Source organism: Entelurus aequoreus, linkage group LG18, assembly GCF_033978785.1.
Source record: "Entelurus aequoreus isolate RoL-2023_Sb linkage group LG18, RoL_Eaeq_v1.1, whole genome shotgun sequence".
Classification (NCBI taxonomy): Eukaryota; Metazoa; Chordata; class Actinopteri; order Syngnathiformes; family Syngnathidae; genus Entelurus; species Entelurus aequoreus.
In genome coordinates, this window is record NC_084748.1 from 37,092,365 (window position 1) to 37,112,616 (window position 20,252).

General features: G+C 38.8%; 1 protein-coding gene across 3 annotated transcripts in view; it reads right to left on the reverse strand.

The window, feature by feature from the left end:
* Positions 1-20,252, reverse strand: part of LOC133634106 (protein sidekick-1-like) — a 962,694-nt gene that overhangs the window by 91,236 nt on the left and 851,206 nt on the right. For all 3 annotated transcript variants that reach the window (XM_062027111.1, XM_062027112.1, XM_062027113.1), the window contains 3 exons: positions 19,055-19,246; positions 8,486-8,607; positions 8,306-8,418 (listed from right to left, as the gene is read on the reverse strand). In XM_062027111.1, coding sequence (XP_061883095.1) covers positions 8,306-8,418; positions 8,486-8,607; positions 19,055-19,246 — 427 coding nt within the window. The remainder of the gene's footprint in view (positions 1-8,305; positions 8,419-8,485; positions 8,608-19,054; positions 19,247-20,252) is intronic.

The following is a 20,252-nucleotide window of genomic DNA, read 5'->3' on the forward strand; positions in this document are numbered from 1 at the left end:
TTGCAAAGTGTTTACCAAGTCTGAAGTAAAGCCTGACATCTTTTAATTTATTTTTTAGACTGCAAGAAGTTGACTTACTATGTTTTAGTAATGTGTGGTATTGTAAATTTGTGCATCAATGTACCAACATTAGTTATTGCTGTTTTTTTTGTGTACATTTGCTCGTTTATTTGAAACGGTTTACTTCTATAAATGATTGTGATCTTGTGTTTAAGTTTTCTGTATTTTGTATTGCTGCGCAGAACAATCAAGGAGGACATGGACTTGAACAAGGCAATTTAAAGGACGACAGAGCAAAAATAAATTACACAAAACACGCATATACCAGTTTGGATGATCATTCAAAAACTGAATATTTTTATAACCTGTATACATTAATAAACTTATGTGCTGAAACTGCAGTTGTTGTGATTTATTTCCTGTGCCTTCATTGCAAATAATTATACGATAATAATAATATTATGCTATACCAATATTTACTACTGCTGGCTATAATGCAAGCAATTTGACAAGATTAGAAAACTTGTGAATCACATATTAATAAAGTCAATTGTGTGGTGTTGTTGTATGGTTGGACCTTGAGGACACTTTCTGGGACATCTTCTGGGTTGCCTGCGTGTTTTTAAAGGTACATGTCCCACTGTAACAACCATTCACAAGCATAAAAATAAACCCATCATTAACTAATAATTAGGAATAACCGCTTGAAAATGCTTGTCAACACGTGACACATCTCCATGACAACCATTTAACCGCAGGAAAATCACACGGCGGAGGTGCGGTGTCGACCGCATGGGCTGGGTCCCTGGAAGGATGCAGCCCCCGAATGGAGACACAGCTATTGTTGACTTGTGTAGAACTTAAAAAGCAGGTGTTGATTAAATATTTCCCTGCTGTGAGATGTTACATGATGTTGGTGGTGTACAATCTCTTGTGCTAACAAAAATATGTATTTTTTCACATTCTTATTTGCACCAATTACAACGGATCAGATGAATACCAAAATCGATAAGGAATGTCAATATTGGTATCGGTATTGATAAAATCCTCATGATATACCGTATTTTTCGGAGTATAAGTCGCTCCGGAGTATAAGTCGCACCGGCCGAAAATGCATAACAAAGAAGGGAAAAAACATATATAAGTCGCACTGGAGTATAAGTCGCATTTTTGGGGAAAATTTATTTGATAAAACCCAACACCAAGAATAGACATTTGAAAGGCAATTTAAAATAAATAAAGAATAGTGAACAACAGGCTGAATAAGTGTACGTTATATGACGCATAAATAACCAACTGAGAACGTGCCTGGTATGTTAACGTAACATATTATGGCAAGAGTCATTCAAATAACTATAACATATAGAACATGCTATACGTTTACCAAACAATCTGTCACTCCTAATCGCTAAATCCCATGAAATCTTATACGTCTAGTCTCTTACGTGAATGAGCTAAATAATATTATTTGATATTTTACGGTAATATCTTAATAATTTCACACATAAGTCGCTCCTGAGTATAAGTATATTTATACTTTATTTATTTTATATTTTTATTTATACAGATAAATATATTCATCTGTACAGTAACCTATTTATTTATTTATATATGCACCTTATTGCTTTTTTACCCTGCACTACCATGAGCTTATGTAACGGATTTCGTTCTTATCTGTACTGTAAAGTTCAAATTTAATAAAAATAAAAAGGAAGTCTAAGTCTAAGTCTATAAGTCGCACCCCAGGCCAAACTATGAAAAAAACTGCGACTTATAGTCTGAAAAATATGGTACATCCCTAAAACCTTCAGGATATAAAATGCAACATGAAGTATTTGTCTAGCAAAAATATTTCGAAAAAAAAAAAAATATTTTATATTTATAGACTAAAAATATATACACAGTATATATATTTAATTTGAAATATATATAAATATTTTTTTTAAAAACCTTTAATACTATATTACAGTGTAGGTTAAACTTAATCATCCTATTGTTCTTACAGTATTCTGAAGACTCCACCATCAAATGTCTCCATTGTTTTCCCTGTTCAGAGTCAGTGCCTCGATCCTCATGAGGAAAATTCCGTTTTCACTCTTTAACATGCATTGCAAACACAGAATGCAATTCACACACATCACACCTGCATAAACACATCCCATGACATGCTTTATGTGAGAGATGTGAAAAAGACCGTGCGAGGCGGCTACGCGGTGGTATCAGCGACTACGTGCCACAAATGTGACGGCGCACATACATATACATGCACAGGGGAGCGTTTCCTGCTGAAACCAATTAAGCCACGCCTCTGAGCGGTTGGGACTGAAGCGGGGTGTCAGCGCGCGGAAAGAGAGATGACATCCACCGGTCGGCCACACCGTGATGGGTATTTCGGGAGATGGAGCGATGGGTGTGTAAAGGAGGGCTGGAAATGTGATAAGAAATAACAAACAAGTGTGCCACTTCATCTAATGTCCCCGTGGTGTTGCATGTGACAACATAATCCCGCCGAGTGCACCGGTGCACACATGCTTGCTGATGAAGGCGAGAATGGAAAGAGTGAGACGCAGACTGGATGTTAAATATTTTCACGGCGCAACCTCTAAAGTCGAACAGCGCTGAGGTTGTACAATTTGAACTCGCCCAGGATTTATGGGAAGAACAGGCCGAAAGTGGCATGAAAGGAGAACGTTACAAACGCTGTCATTAGGGATGTAACAATAAACGGAAATAAGGATAACTGCCGTAAAACTCCAGACGGTTAGTAGTATCGTTTTAAATTAAAATGATAGAAAAACCGTAATCAATAACTGCAATTTGATAAACTCACGTACTGACTGCCGCCAGCTCGCTAGCTTAAATGCTAACATGAAAACAAGAGACATTAACGTCTTTCCCCATTAAGAAGCGACATACCCCAATATAAACTTGTATAAACACATTGCTGTCTGAGCAACTCAGATATTCAACTGTGCACATTAAACCTACAAACCAGCATGCTCTCTTAGAACAGAGAGATCGCTATATAATCAGAGGAATACAAGACGGAGGTGTTTTTACAGTGTGTTCAAGGACCGCTAAACAGAGTAGGACATCCCAAAACCCGCTGGAAATAATAAAAAATAATATATTTTATTTGTTACGCACTTGTGCTACAGTACAAACTAATATTTAAAACAATTAAAGCTTAGCCATTGAAACAGAGACTCAGACTAAAACATTATCGTTAAGCATTAACAACAATTCGAACAATGCGTCCATTTATTTAAAAAAAATAAAACAACATTTTAGTATGTCTATAAGCGCTGTTTGAGCACATTCAACAATACCGTGATAATAACAGCAACACTGATAATTTTGGTGATAACCGTGATATAAAATGTTCATATTGTTACATCCCTAGTTGCCAAACATGATGCCTTTCATTTGCTCAAAAAAAAAAAGAGCAAACGAAAGAAGAGAAGAATGTGAGAGAGAAGAACACACACAGCACGTGTCATCAGTTGTTATTAAAGGTAAGGTGGAGTGTTTTGATGCTTTTGAAGCTATTCCGTTTACTTCTTTTTACACTTGAATGATGGAAGAATGTGGGAAAATTAAGATGTGTGAGGTTTCATTTTGGACGCCAATCACTTTAATTTGTTTCAAAAGTTAAGAATTGTGTATTTCACAGTTTTTGGTAATAAAGGTGCTGTTTGTAACCGATGCAATTGTTTTCCTTCTGATACGATACCGGTAATAGAGCCTTAAGTATTAGGCGATACCGATATTGATCTTGATACAATATTATTTTGTAGTGTGGAATGTTAGAAAAGGCTTGATCAAGTGAAATTTGTCAAACAGAAAAAACACTAACCTATTATTAAATGTCTGAAATGAACTAATGGTGTCTCTAAGTCCTACTCAGTGGCCTAGTGGTTAGAGTGTCCGCCCTGAGATCGGTAGGTTGTGAGTTCAAACCCCGGCCGGGTCATACCAAAGACTATAAAAATGGGACCCATTACCTCCTTGCTTGGCACTCAGCATCAAGGGTTGGAATTGGGGGTTAAATCACCAAAAATGATTCCCGGGCGCGGCTACACTGCTGCCCACTGCTCCCCTCACCTCCCAGGGGGTGATCAAGGGGATGGGTCAAATGCAGAGGACAAATTTCACCACACCTAGTGTGTGTGTGACAATCATTGGTACTTTAACTTTAACTTAACTTAACTTAAGTCAAAGTGGAGTGCTATTTGTTTTATGGCTACAACTAGTGGCCACAATAATTCATTAAAGTAAGCTTGTAAAAGGTAAAGTATTGGTATTGTTAATTATCAATAGCGCTATTTCTATTGGTATTCATATTGCTCCATTTTTAGTGTAATAATGCTCATTGTCATTTCTGTATTATTTTCGCTAACTGCTTATTTGCTATTACTTTTACCATCATATTTGTACATGTCGTATTTGCTGATGTTGCTCTGTTGTTGTTGTTATTGTTGTTGTTGTGTTTGCTGTTGTTGTTTTTGTCTCTCTGCCTAATCCCCCTCTTGTCCCCACAATTTCCCCCTCTGTATTCCTTTTTTTCTCTTTCTATCCCCTCCTGCTCCGGCCCGGCTGCACCAAATGATAATATAAATACATTTAATAAAGTCAAATACAAATAAGGCAACAAGAGAAGTATTCTACACTTCTCTTTTGTAAGGTAAATCTGAACAGCCGATATGGGCATCTACATCAACTATATGATTTGCCTGAGAAGCTGGACAGGACATTAAAAAAAAAAAAAAAAAAAAAAAAAAGAAAAAAAAGTAAGCTTGTGACACAGTAAATTGAACGATGCGGACACCTTTGTTACTGGATACTTTCTAATACGCTTCTGCCTTGGAGACTTTGTATGTGTAAATAATATGAAACTATACTTACCGGTATTTGAAACTTCCTTATATTGACAAATGTGTTGATTTAGATGCAATGTCATTAAATTAAGGACACTTATTACGGATATGTAGCTTGTGTGCTATTGTGTGCTTAGCTGTTGTGTAGCTGCTAGGTCCCAGTAGCCTATAGCCTACCATGTTTACAGCTTGTAAATGACTTGACTAAAATATAAGAAAATACCAACCATAATGTAATGTAATGAGTATCTGTGTTCGTATTATTAACTTACAATGGCATTCTTTTTGTATTGTTTCAGATTTATAAATTCCTCCGTATATTCACCAAAACGTCACCGTGGAGTTATTGAATCTGTTTAGCTGATTGGAAAGCTAGCTTTCGCAGCTAGTGGGTCCATGACGATGACTTCTGTTTTGTTTGATCAGCTGTTTTACTTCCGTGTTGCAGAGACCGTTTGGAGAAATTTAAGGTATGTAAATAAACATTTATATAATCTTTTTGTGTAAATAACTAATGTCATAATTTATATACTGTATCTGCGGCTTATATTCCTGTGTGGCTAATATATGGAAACATTTTTTTTCACAAAAATTGAGTGGGTGCGACTAATAAACTGGTGCGCGCTATAGTTGGTAAAATACGGTAATAGCTAACAAGACATAACTTTGTTTTTGCAACGATGGGAAAGAAGAAAATGAATGTGAAGGACAGTGAGGAGTAGAAGAAGCGGGAATATAGATTAAATTAAAGAAAGAGCCGTCGTCAAACATGACCACTACAGTAGCACTGCCACAATAATCTGCACCATACTGAAGCAGAATGAGTAGATAACGCCAGCCGAGGGCATCAAAATAATATCTTGATGGCAGACATTTATCTATGGAAATATGAAAAAGCTGCAAATGGTGTGTTCGCTGGAGAAGCAACTCTTTCAGGGACATTAACATCCTTTGAGAAAGAAAAGAAAAAAAAAGAAAAAAGATATACAGTACAATTTCTATCAGCATGTAATGCTGCCACGCACACCCCGAAAGAACATTTTGAAAATCAAGACTACATTTCCTGCAATTGTGTGCATTTGTACACTATATTTACCTTTACATTTATTCTCATCTACCAACCTCTTTTGGCTGTCTTTTTGACACTTACATGTCTAATGTAATGTACCCCAGAATTTGTAGTATTTTTAGTAGATAATATACTGACATTATTATCGTTGAAAATGTAATGTAAAATAATATAAAATGCATGTATATAACTCCAATTCGGCAACTCTATCCTGTAACCACGCCCCCTCGGGTAATGTACTTCCTGTGTTGTGACCTCTGGTTACATCCATCATACGTCTTCTCGCTGACTACTAACAAATACTCTAATAATAATAATAATAATAATACCTGGGATTTATATAGCGCTTTTCTAAGTACCCAAAGTCGCTTTACATGTAGAACCCATCATTCACTCTAGAGCAGACCTGGGCAATTTAAGGCCCGGGGATCACATGTGGCCCAAGCTTTTCAATCTGGCCCGCCGGACATTGCCAAATACATTTTTTAGATCTTTGAGATGGAAACTCTAGCTGCCATTATGATGTGCAGTGATGTTTTCAAATTACCGTAAGTCTTGAACTATACAAACTATTTCAGTGGTTGGAATCTGTGCTTTTGCATGATATACTAGTTACTATGGTAATCTAAGTCACAGCAGCTCAGACGAGGCACCAAGCAGTGTGGGTGGGGAGCGTTTCCACACAGCGTTTCCAGAGTAGTGTTTCCAGTGTCAGTGACAGGCGTGGAAGGAGATTTTTACAACAAAGTTCTAAAGCTTAGTGATATATCAGATATTTCAGATTGTAGGTGGGTTTTTTCGTTTTTTCGCGTTCATATTTCGCTGTGTTTGTTGCATTTTGCTTGATTGTAAAATATGTCAATCGAGAGGGTGTGTGACGTTCATATGTTGCCAATATTCAGTGTTTTATCATTCATAATTAATAATGTAAAACCCACATTCTTTATTATCATGTAGATTCTGGGTGTCTCATTTAGTAAAAAAAATAAAAAATTCCATTCCGTTTTTTAAGGCGGTCTGTCATAACGTTTTTAGCATTCAATCAGACATTATTGTGATGTTTTGTACGAGTGTTCCTAAAAATCAGATATACCGGCCCCCAGACACATTTTTTGCTCTAAATTTGGTCCCCCGAGTCAAAATAATTGCCCAGGCCTGCTCTAGAACTACAATTGGTTCGAAACTAACGGTGTTCGGATTGAAACCATCCAAATATGATTACCAGCCTAGTAGTGGCTCGGAGAGTGAACAGAGGTGACAACAAGTAAGCTATCAACAGTTGATAGTGAGCTCCAGTGTGGTGTTTAGGCAAGAGGCACAACAGGCACCTGTTTAGATCATATTTGTATTGATATTTCACAAAAAAAACACGGAAGTGATATTTTGACGAGTAAATTAATGTTTAAAACACGTTTTCGCGGACATTTCACATGCCTGAACTTTGTGTGCTTGTTGGAGGACATTTTCTGTAGATGTTAACTGGCTGTCCAGCTCTGCACAAGTCAACGCGCTGCAGGACTGCTTATATTGGATAATGCAAGCCAATACAATGCGATACATATTCTGTTCTGCTGATATCAGACCGATATCTGATATCAATATTGGATTGGGACACCCCTAGAAAAGTAAAAGTGCTGCAAACTCCATTAACTCTTGAGTCACATTTCACCTTTGATAAAAAAAATATGATTATTTTTTTTCTTAAAAAAGAGCATAAGACATAAAAAAAACATTGCAAATATATACAACTTTATATCTATGGATAGGTCTGACTTTAGTGAAGAGTTTAAAGCATTAAGAACTTTTTTTTGACTTACTTATAACACTTTTTGAGCGTGACCTTTTTTCCTCACTTAGGAAGCTTAACATAGTTTTGAATTAAATGCACTCAAGGCCCATTAAGATGGTTAAAAGGTTACTTGTAAACGTTTTCTACAGGAGAATAAATAAATAAATATACAGAATGTGTTTGTTTTTTGACCTTAGTTTAGTATCATAAGTATCACGCACCCCCCACCCTCTCCTCGTTTCACTCCTTTGTCTACTCTTTAACAACCTCCTTTCCTCATCCACTTCCTTCCCCTGGCCGCTCATCACGTTCCCTCACCTCCCTTGCCGTTCTTTACCGCCCTCCTTCTCCTCCTCCCCGCTATTTGCGGGAGGGTAATGAGGATCTGCATGCAGCAGCTGCGAAGGTGCTGACAAACAAAAATAGTCTCATATGGAACTGTCGGTGTGATTTATCGAACTTCACCCGAGGCTTGCAATACAGCAAAAACTGGCAGAGAGTAACATTTGTGTGTGTGTGTGTGTGTGTCTGAGTGAGTCTGTGCATAATTTGAGCGTGTGTGCTGCTGACCTGTACTTAGTGAAGGGTGAGAGGTTGGGGATCTCCAGCGTGTCTGCGCCCAGCTGGTTATCAAGCTGGTAAACAACCCGCCACGCGTCCTCCTCGCCATCCTCCTTCACCACCTGTAAGCACGGACGAGGACGCTGCGTTATTCTCCTCTTCCAAAAGATCAGAGACGTGCGTGCTCACCTGGCCCACCACTATCCATCGTGATATGGCGGTCTTCCCGTCAGGACCAGGACGGAACCGGAGCGTGACGGTGCGGGGGCTGATGTTGGAGATGACCAAGTTGGAGGGAGCGCCAGGAAGCTCTGCAGAGAAGAATAGCGGAAGAAAATATAACGTTACATTCGTGTTGTCCCGATACCAATATTTTGGTACCGTTACTGGTACCAAAATGTATTTTGATACTTTTCTAAATGAAGGGGACCATAAAAATGGCATTGGCTTTATTTTAACAACAGATCTTAGGGTACATTAAACATATGTTTCTTATTGCAAGTTTGTCCTTAAATAAAATATTGAACATACAAGACAACTTGTCTTTTATTAGTAAGTAAACAAACAAAGGCTCCTAATTTAGTCTGCTGACATATGCAGTAACATATTGTGTCATTTATCATTCTATTATTTTGTCAACATTATTAAGGACAAGTGGTAGAAAATGGTTTATTAATCTACTTGTTCATTTACTGTTAATATCTGGTTATTTTCTGTTTTAACGATCTACACTTCTGTTAAAATGTTATAATCATTTATTCTTCTGTTGTTTGATACTTTACATTAGTTTTGGATGATACGACACATTTGGGTATCAATCCGATACCAAGTAGTTACAGGATCATACATTGGTCATATTCAAAGTCCTCATGTATCAAGGGACATATTTCCTGAGTTTATAAACATAATATAAAAATAAAAAAAATTAAAAAAAAGATTTTGTGATGCTAAAAAATATCACTGTAATCATAGTAGTATTGACTAGATACGTTCCTGTACTTGGTGTCATTACAGTGGATGTTAGGTGTAGATCCACCCATGGCATTTGTTTATATTCAGGACGCCGGTGAGTAGGGATGATGTTCGAAAACCGGTTCTCCCGATTGTTCGATAAGAAAAGAACCGATTCCACGGATTAAAATCAATTTTTGAGAAACGGTTCCTGTTATCGAAGCCACTATAGTAAAGAAAATATTTGGTTCTTTATTCGAATCCCTGGGAACGAATCCCGTGTCACAGGAAATGTCCTGTGGCACGTCAAATGAGGTAGAAGCAGCAACAACAATGAACCGGAAAAAAAGCTCCAAGGCATGGCTTCACTTTACTAAGAAATGTGACGACGAAACGGCTATCTGCAATTATTGCCAGGCTTCGCTTTCCTGTGAGGGGAGCAGTACAACAAACATGTTGAAACATGTTCAGGCTGTACATAACCTGAAGGTTAGAGAAACGTGTCGTGTCTTCGACACGTGAAGAAGCAACGACAGAGATGACGAAGCACGCCCCTCTTCCTCTGCTTCAACCTGCAGTCCCAGTGATAGTGCCGGTGAGTAACTGACATTAACTGTTGCCGGTCAATTTCCATATCTGCTCACTTGTAGCTTTTAGGCTAAAATAACGTTACCTCTTATGTCAACCAGGACTGCAGTAATGTTAGGTAGACTAACGTTACCTAAACATAGTTAGTGTTCGCCTTTTTGTATGTGTCTGATAACGTTAACGGTATCTTGTAGCCTACACCACTCCAGAGTTTGCAGGTCTGTCTAATAAACTAGTGCTTGCAAGATGTGAATTAAGATAATGTTAACATTATCCTATTTCAGATGATGACATTCATGATAGCCAGAGTGACCAGAGCAGTGTTTGCTCTGTTAATTAAAAGTGAGCTTTTGTTAAACCAAGTATTGTGTTTTTTTCCATATACGACAATCTATCTGGATTCGATAAGAGAATCAATAAGGAATCGGTTCGATAAGAGGATTCGATAATGGCATCGAAATCGATAATTTCTTAACAAACATCATCCCTACCGGTGAGCTACAGTGTGTAGTGAAGCATGTTTAGCTATTCCTCGTCCTGCAAGGATGATATTTGTAAGACACGTACTTTATTTGTCGCCATGAAGGCGAGGATTAGTGATTTAGATGTAGCTACAACACTGCAGACTGCGGGTGGACTTAGCCGCTAGCCATGCCTTAAAGCACCTCTTCCTGAGGGTGTTTCAGTGTTATAACTTCACCATCATTAGTTTTTAAGCCAAAATGCGTCCGTTCTCCTTTTTCTGTCTACACACTGTGTCTGCTTATAAGCACTTTGTGATTGTGCGCTGCCGAACATGCTCCTCTGCTCGTAAAACCAACCTTTATTTGTCGTTATTTATACTTTCTGAATAAATAAAGTGATAATGTTCATCAGTCAGCTCATTGGTGTTCATTTTCAATCTATCAAGATAAAAAAATGATATCAAAATCAAATTACAGGATGTTATTTATGTAGTTTGCTAATTTTCCTCAATTGGTGCGCTAACATCATGTGTTTTTTTTTTTTTTTTTTTTACATATGTAGCATCATCTACAAAGATACAAATAATTGCTATTGCAACATCTAGTGGACACATTGAGAACAGCAGTTTCTTTCATTAAAACATTTCGGCTCATTTTTATACTTAGCAAACTCATCCCGCGGACAGGATTTCTAGGCGGAGTCGTGGCCATGGCGGAGAGGGTATACGTCTCGGGGGGCTAAAGGTAGCGTCACTGCTCTTTGCAGATGATGTGGTCCTGATGGCACCTTTGGTTCGTGACCTTCAGCTCTCACTGGATCGGTTCGCAGCCGAGTGTTCAGCGGCTGGAATGAGGATCAGCATCTCCAAATCTGAGGCCATGGTTCTCAGCAGGAAACCGGTTTGTACAGTCCGGGTAGGGGACGAGACTCTGTCCCAGGTGGAGGAGTTTAAGTATCTCGGGGTCTCCTTCACGAGTGAGGGAAAGATGGAGAAGGAAATCAGCCGGAGAATCGGAGCAGCTGGGGCAGTATTGCAGTCTCTCTGCCGCACTGTTGTGACGAAACGGGAGCTGAGTCAGAAGGCAAAGCTCTCGGTCTACCGAGCTATCTACATTCCTACTCTCACCTATGGTCATGAAGTGTGGGTAATGACCGAAAGAATAAGATCGCGGATACAAGTGGCCGAAATGAGTTTCCTCAGAAGGGTGGCTGGCATCTCCCTTAGAGATAGGGTGAGAAGTGCAGTCACCCGAGAGAGACTCGGAGTAGAGCCGCTGCTCCTTCGCTTGGAAAGGAGCCAGCTTAGGTGGTTCGGGCATCTCGTGCGGATGCCTCACGAGCGTCTCCCTAGGGAGGTCCTGGTTGCACGTCCCACTGGGAGGAGGCCCCGCGGCAGGCCAAGGACCAGATGGGGGGATTACATCTCCTCTCTGGCCTGGGAACGCTTCGGGATTCCCCAGGAGGAAGTCGCAAATGTTGCTCTGGAGAGCGAAGTCTGGGGGTCTCTGCTGGAGCTGTTGTCCCCAAGACCCGATTCCGGATAAGCAGTTGAAGATGGATGGATGGATGGATCCCGCGGGCCGGATACAACCTGTTCGCGGGCCTATTCCGGCCCGTGGCCCGTACGTTTGACACCCCTTCCATAAGGTATTTAAACACGTGTTCGATGTCTTTTTATTCTGATTTCAACACAGCCATTGTAACAAATGATGATGATGTATCCACCTGGTAGGAGACTTCTGTTCATTATGTGAGGGCAGTTCTAAGGCGTAGCAATTTGTGCATGGTTAAACTGAACAAGAAAGAAGGCGCAGAAAAGAGTTGGAACCATTCTATTAATCTCGCCGGGACCACAATTTGTCGGCGTGCATAATGCCTGACACGTAGCGTATGAATAAATCTCTCCATTCTGATCCACAGTAGTGGATATTTTAATGCTAATACCAGTATATTAGATTATAGAGGTGCTAACAAAACCTCCCCCAAGACGGCTTGTGCTTTCTATGTGGAAATAGAATGGAAGAAATAATGACAATAGTTGTCAGACGAGGCAGGGAAACGTGTAAGTCACCCATTTTGTCCACAACAACGTCAAGCTCTGGTGCTTCATGAGAAAGTCGAACTTCTACTTACTGAAAGAAGACGTGTTCTTCAAGCACACAGGTCAGGTTGTAAATCCTCAGTATGCGCAAATGAACACTGAGTGTGATTAAACCTGTGATTGGAATACTGTGAGTCAATTTGTTGCACCTTCTGGCTGTCATCACCATGGAAATGACCACCCGAGGTCTGGGCAAGCGCATACTCAAAAAGGACTTATGTGAAGGGAGCCCAAAAAAAAAAAAAAAAGGTATTTTCAATCTTCTTCTTTGCCTTACAGGGGGGACAAAATGCTGCAAATCTCTCCATGACTAAGCGCTCTTCTGTTGAGATGTATGTGATGCAAGGTGCAGAAGGGACATGTCTGGCGGGGAGAGATGAATTGAACGCGCACTGCAACGTAAGTTCATTAAGGCCAGACAACTGCGGGCAACGGGCATCGTTAATCATGTCCAACCCTCGTTAATTGCTCCATCTCCACGGCGATAATGACGAAAGGGAGGGCATCAATGTGGTCGAGCCGCCATTGTGGCTGCCAGCGCAGAAAGGCAGCGAGTTCCCTGCAAGTTCTGAAGCTCATGGTGGGAAATGGCCTGACAATGGTTGTGTGGGACGGCGTGGCGCGGTTGGTAGAGTGACCGTGCCAGCAACCTGAGGGTTCCTGGTTCTACCAACCTAGTCACGTCCGTTGTGTCCTTGAGAAAGACATGGGTCATGGTTAGCGCCTTGCATCCCGCCATCAGTGTGTGAATGTGTGTGTGAAAAGCGCTATACAAGTAGAAAAGCGCTATACAAGTATAACCCATTTACCATTTGTGTGTTGGGTGAAGAGGAAAACACACTGCACACACCATTAGGTACAGTAGGGACACCTGCAAAGTACTTGGGCCATTCCACCGAATTCATGCCATTTGAGTCCCCAGGAAACAACCAACTGTACAAATTTGACATGAATCTGATTGCATACTAAGTATTTCAAAATGAATGCCTGAAAACTAGAATTTATTGTCTGTCCCTGCTTCCTAAAATTAGACTAGAGTCACTAGACCAGGGGTGTCAAACTCATTTTAGATGGGGGCCACATGGAGAAAAATCTACTCCCAAATCACGGCACGATAACTTAAAAATAAAGACAACTTCAGATTGTTTTCTTTGTTTAAAAATAGAACAAGCACATTAAGCAATTGTACAAATCATAATGTTGTTGTTTTTTGTTTACACTTACATGTTGCGGTTAATAGTATTCTATATTTATTTGTAGTTATTTATATTTTCTGAATACATGATGTGATAATATCACATTATTGTTATATGAAAAATTTAAAAATCAATACATCAAATCAACATAAAATGAAAATCAGTTTTTCAGATGTTGTTACTGCTCTATGACACCTAAAAAGAAAAACGCTTTGTTTTTCAATTTTCTTAAAGTTTTTTGGTTTTGTTTTGCAATTTCCGTTGAAGAAATGAAAATCAAAAGACCAAAACATACACGGCCCGTGTACCTTCCGTTCATTCTGTTTCCATTTCTGAAACGCAAATCAAGAAACAAAATTAGGACCGTTTTTCGATTTTCATTATATATGGCAGATTGTAAAACAAACAAAAAAGGGTTGATTTTCATTAAAATATTGCTATAAAATTGGATTTTGTGCTGTTTTCCTTTTATGGATTTTTATTTTTCCAGATAAACACAAAGATCGAATATACGTTCATCCAAAATGCAAAAATGCATGGTTATCTGTGTGATGACAAATTGAACTGGAAGCAGTATTTTAGCTTTTACTTTGCGTTTAGCATGTTTCTAGCATAATGCTAACATCTTTGTTCAGCAGGAGTCCTTCCGTTTCCAATTCTTAAATGCTAATCAAAAAACAAATTTTGGGCCATTTTTTCTATTTTCATTTCTGAAATAAAAGTTGGAAAACTATTTAATGACACTTTTTTTTTAAACGACAATAGGACTCCTGCTGAACAAAGATGTTGGCGTTATGCTAAAAAAAATGCTAAACGCAAAGGAAAAGCTAAAATACTGCTTCCGGGTCAATTTGTCATCACACAGGTAAACACGCATTTTTGCATTTTGGATGAACATATATTCGATTTTTGTGTGTATCTGGAAAAATAAAAATCCATAAAAGGAAAAGAGCACACAATCCAATTTCATGTCAAGATTTGAATGAAAACCAACCCTTTTTTGTTTGTTTTAAAATCTGCCATATATAATAAAAATCGAAAAATGGCCCTAATTTTGTTTTTTGTTTTGTGTTTCAGAATTGGAAATAGTACACGGACCATACACTAACCAATATTGTTCCCCTCTCATAGTGTAAATCATTGCATGATGCAGAACACTTGTACACTACAACAAATTAATGATAAATGATAAATGGGTTATACTTGTATAGCGCTTTTCTACCTTCAAGGTACTCAAAGCGCTTTGACAGTATTTCCACATTTACCCATTCACACACACATTCACACACTGATGGCGGGAGCTGCCATGCAAGGCGCTAACCAGCAGCCATCAGAGGCAAAGGACATGATTAATTGTATTTTTCTCCTGTTAGAATGTTTAAACACAAAAAAATTGTATGTTAATAACTTTCTGCACTGATTAATTAGCAACCACTCAATTTTAATGTAATAAACACTTTTTTATTTTTTATTTACCAGTAGTGGGTTAGTTTTCTGCAAGTTGTTATTTGCGTGGGTTATTTATTTATTAGTTGATTGGCATTCAGAGCAGCAATTCTAGTATTTTTAGCCGCTTACTCACTGGAATGCATCATCAAGTAATGATGTGTTTTGAATTTGCTCGTGTCGAAGAAAAATGCACAGGGTTTCTTCACTGACAGCTACTAGAAACATGCCTGGCAGGCAGAACATTGCCAAAAGACAAAATATGTAGGAGCTTGTTTCCGTTAATAAAATGTCAACTCTCAAAATAGGAGAGCAAAAAAAAAAAACTCTTACAATCCACTTGGCAGGAAACCGCCTCGCTCGGTCTCAACAAGACTGAGCACTTCAGATTGTGTTCACTTCATACTTGATATCTGTGGATGGTCTAAGTGCTGTCAGGCCATTCACTCTATAATCCGTCCAATTCTGCCGCACCATCGCCATCATATTTTTTGTCTTTCTGAAAACTGGCACGGTACGGATTTGGAAAATGTTTTCAATAAAAGTGACTGGGAAACATTTAAGAGAAGCGAGAGCATTGGAAGTGATTTTGAAATTCTGCAACATGCTTGGATGGCAGTCAACAAAACAACAAGACAACTCTAAGCAGGAAATGTTGACAGCAGCTGGGTGACTGTGATTAACGATCAAAAGCAGTGACATACACAAATGCATTAACACAGAAACAAAATATCAATCGAGGAATCTTTCATTCTTTTGTTCTGTTTGAGATTCTATAATCTTTTGGGCCGTGTCTTCGCTTTCATGAATTAACGACTATTCTGGGGATCTAAGAACCGTCTGGATTCATCTGGCTTTCACGCTTCCTGCTTTTTGCATGAGTTAGTCATCAGAAAATGTGAGCGCAGACAAAAAATTGTTCTATGAGCTGAGTTTCACTTTTCTCCTTTTTACAGTCTCCCACTCCCTGCAGTGCAGAAGGTTGTGTTTCCATGTTATTAAATACACATGATGGCTGGGGTTTGCCTCTTTTTGTTTGTTAGTGAGCAAAATAACTCAAAATTTGACTGGTAGGTTTTCACAAAACTTTCAGGAAATGTCCAAAATTGAATTTTGCCCATAGAATAGATTGCCTTTTATTGTCAATATACACAGGTACAATGAGATTAAAAACAACTCCAGTATCAGTGCGACAGTCTACAAATATGCAAAACATAGGAAGGAAAGAAAATAAAAATAGTGCAAAAGGAGGTAAGGTACACAGTCCAGTCCTGAGAACAAATGTTTTGAATGTGTTGTTGAAATATTACACTATATACATACATACAGAAGCATTCAGACTGTGGGTGGAAAGTAAAAATTGCACACAGAGAGGTGCTAAACTATAAAATCAGTGCCTATGAGAGTTCACCGTGGTTATGGCTTTAATACACATCATACACAATCCCGATGTAAGACAAGGAACACGTTTTTCTTTATTTTCAATGCATTTAAAATGTAATTGCCGTTATTTAAATGTTTACCCAAGTTTGAAGCAAAGGTGGTAATAATAATCGCCACATTTGGCGAGGCGTGTATTAAAGCAGCTGTTGTGGAAGTAGCATATGTGTGTGTTACGAATGGCAGTATGTGGGGCGAGTGACAGGAGTAAGTGAGTGGGCAAGTTAGGAGAGTTAGCGCTAGTATGTGCAGGAGTGTTAATAGCATGGTGGATGTCCGGTTGTGCCCTGTGGAAATTATAAATAAAGTGACCAAGTTGTAACTAATCGACGGCCTCGTCATTCCGGCCTAAGAGCTGAGCTTTACGGACCCATTGTGAAGTGAAATGTGTTACCCCCACAATACATCGGTCCTGGAGGGAACGTCTCCCATGCTCTCCACGACCACGGTCTGGGAGGCGACAAGCAGGAAAGGTGTAAAACAGTACTTGCAACGCGGTGCCTCCCTGTTTAAAGCGTCGTCTTTATTGTTAGTTTTGAAGTCCAAATACCTCCATATTGTGCTTCACGCACCCTCTTTATTAACCAGTAGAATTGTAGTTTTTTGCAATTTTTCCTCTCCAATATGTTATTACTTGTATGCACTTTGTGTATGCGTTTTGACACACTCAACATCATGCACCTCGGCTCTGTAGTCACCGCCGAAAGAACGGTGCCGGTAGTTTTTAAAGGTGGTATAGTACCGATTTCAATTGATTAATACCGCAATACTTTATTAGTACCGGTATACCGTACAACCCCAGTGTATACATATACATATATGTATACATACGTATGTATTGTATTTTTTGGAGTATAAGTCACATAATAAAGAAGGAAAAAACATGTATAAGTCGCACTGGAGTATAAGTCGCATTTTTTGGGGACATTTATTTGATAAAACCCAACACCAAGAATAGACATTTGAAAGGCAATTTAAAATAAATAAAGAATAGTGAACAACAGACTGAATAAGTGTACGTTATATGAGGCATAAATAACCAGCTGAGAACGTGCTTGGTATGTTAACGTAACATATTATGGTAAGAGTCATTCAAATAACTATAACATATAGAACAGTGGTTCTCAACCTTTTTTCAGTGATGTACCCCCTGTGAATTTTTTTTAATTCAAGTACCCCCTAATCAGAGCTAAGCATTTTTGGTTGAAAAAAAGAGATAAAGAAGTAAAATACAGCACTATGTCATCAGTTTCTGATTTATTAAATTGTATAACACTGCAAAATATTGCTCATTTGTAGTGGTCTTTCTTGAACTATTTGGGAAAAAAAGAGGTTTTTATTTATATTTATAAAGGATTTTTAAATTGTTGCTATTTTTAGAATATTTAAAAAAAATCTCACGTACCCCTTGGCATACCTACAAGTACCCCGAGGGGTACGCGTACCCCCATTTGAGAACCACTGATATAGAAAATGCTATACGTTTACCAAACAATCTGTCACTCCTAATCGCTAAATCCCATGAAATCTTATACGTCTAGTCTCTTACGTGAATGAGCTAAATAATATTATTTGATATTTTACGGTAATGTGTTAATAATTTCACACATAAGTCGCTCCTGAGTATAAGTCGCACCCCCGGCCAAACTATGAAAAAAAATGCAACTCATAGTCCGAAAAATACGGTATACATTACATACATACATGTAATATGTATGTACAGTATATATACACACATACATACAGTATAGTGCAGGGGTGTCAAACTCATTTTAGATGGGGGGCCACATGGAGAAAAATCTACTCCCAAGTGGGCCGCACTGGTAAAATCACGGCACGATAACTTAAAAATAAAGACAACTTCAGATTATTTTCTTTGATTAAAAATAGAACTTCTGAAATAGTACAAATCATAATGTTGTTTTTTTTACACTTACATGTTGCAGTTAATTATTTATATTTTCTGAATAAATTATGTGATAATGTTCATCAGTCAACTCACTGGTGTTCATTTTCTATCTATCAAGATAAAAATATAATATCAAAATCAAATTACAGTATGTTATTTATGTAGTTTGATAATTTTCCTCTACTGATGTACAGACAATATATTAACTATAGTGGGTTTTAATTAGATAAAGGGGTATTGTAGCTGGAAATCGTGGCAAAATACATTAATTTATTTTTTTTTTCAGTAGTGTTCCTCAATGTTTTTGATTTCTCAAAGTTGTTTTCCAAGTAGGAGGCAGGAATTGATTCCCTGCTGAGAACGAGTAAACAGACTCTGGGATGAAACTTCCCAAAAAATATCCTCCATAAAATCAGTTTTTTGGGCAGTAGGGTAATTCCCAACAGTATTTTCTATAAGAGATGTCTCGCTATGCCACATTTAGAGAATCCTTATAAATGGTACAAAATATTGTGTTTGTCTAAAATAGTTGGGTAAGATTCGGGATATGAATAATTCTTTATCTGTAACACTGAAAAAATTCACATAAATACCTCAAACACGTATTCTCGGAGTATTGTGTCTGCTTTCTTGTGTAATTTTTGTCAACTTGTTAGTCATACCTGGAGGGACTCCCGTGGAGATGTTGGACGAGGTGACCACGCCCCGTCCCGCAGCAGTGAGCGCGGCCACCTTCAGCGTGTACATGGTGGTGGAGGTGAGGCCCGTGAGCTGGTACTGAAGCGTGGAGTTGGACAGGGCGCGCTCCTCACGCCTCGACTGCACGCCGGAGACCTCCCAGCACAGCGTGTAGCCTGTGGGACGAGGAGTGCACATTGGATTTTAGAACGGTGCACCTGCACAACATTGTGGAGCGACCGGGACAGAAATGAAGCAAGCGTGCGGGAAGTTCAGCTGCAGTCTAAATCCTCGTCCGTCCCATCACATCTTCACAGCCATGCATCATCACACTCCGGCACCTTCAAAGGTGTGTGTGTGTAAAATTGTGCTGGTGCGTGAAGCCCAGGAGAGAATGTAAGGCCCCTGCCCGCTGTGAGGTAGAGGATGAAAGAATAATGTGTGAGATGCCCTTGATTGAATAAGCCCTCACACTCGGCTGTGTGTGAAAACCAGATGTACGGCCTTGAGTCACTTCACTGTGATCCCAAGTGTTTTAGGTGGCAGGTGAATGTGGGGTACACAGTACAGTGGAGTTGGGAGTGGAAGTGGAATTGTGCGTGTGTTTTGCACTATTGCAACAATGTGACCGGTTTTGACTTTTGACTTCAATATGGCTACTGTTCATTTACTTCATAGAGTTAAACTAATGTTTGTCATTGCCACAATTTGTTGGGAATTCAATGTTACAGTATTTCCATGTTGATGATATAGGGGAATCACGGTTGATTCATTATCAGAAATGGTTGAAAATTCAACATTATTTCAATGTTGATCCTAGCGAGCACTTTCAATGCTCTTTTCACCATTAATGACTGACTGAATCTGAATGTTGATTCAATGAAATATATGATAAGTGGGAAATATACAAGCCAGATATCACCAAAAATAACTGAATCTGATGGAATGGTTCCATACACTATTAAAGTGGAATTGTTCCTATCATTAACAATCCCTATAGAAGACAAGAACATATGGTTTCTTGTTTTTATTCATTCTAAGTGGTAAAATATGGCCAGTACGAGGTAGCTAACAATGCAGCTAGTGGGAGTACACTATTCCGCCCATAAAGGCCTTTAGAAAACATCCAAGAACCGCCATTACCAATACTCCATTTACATCTCGCGACCTGAATATTAACCA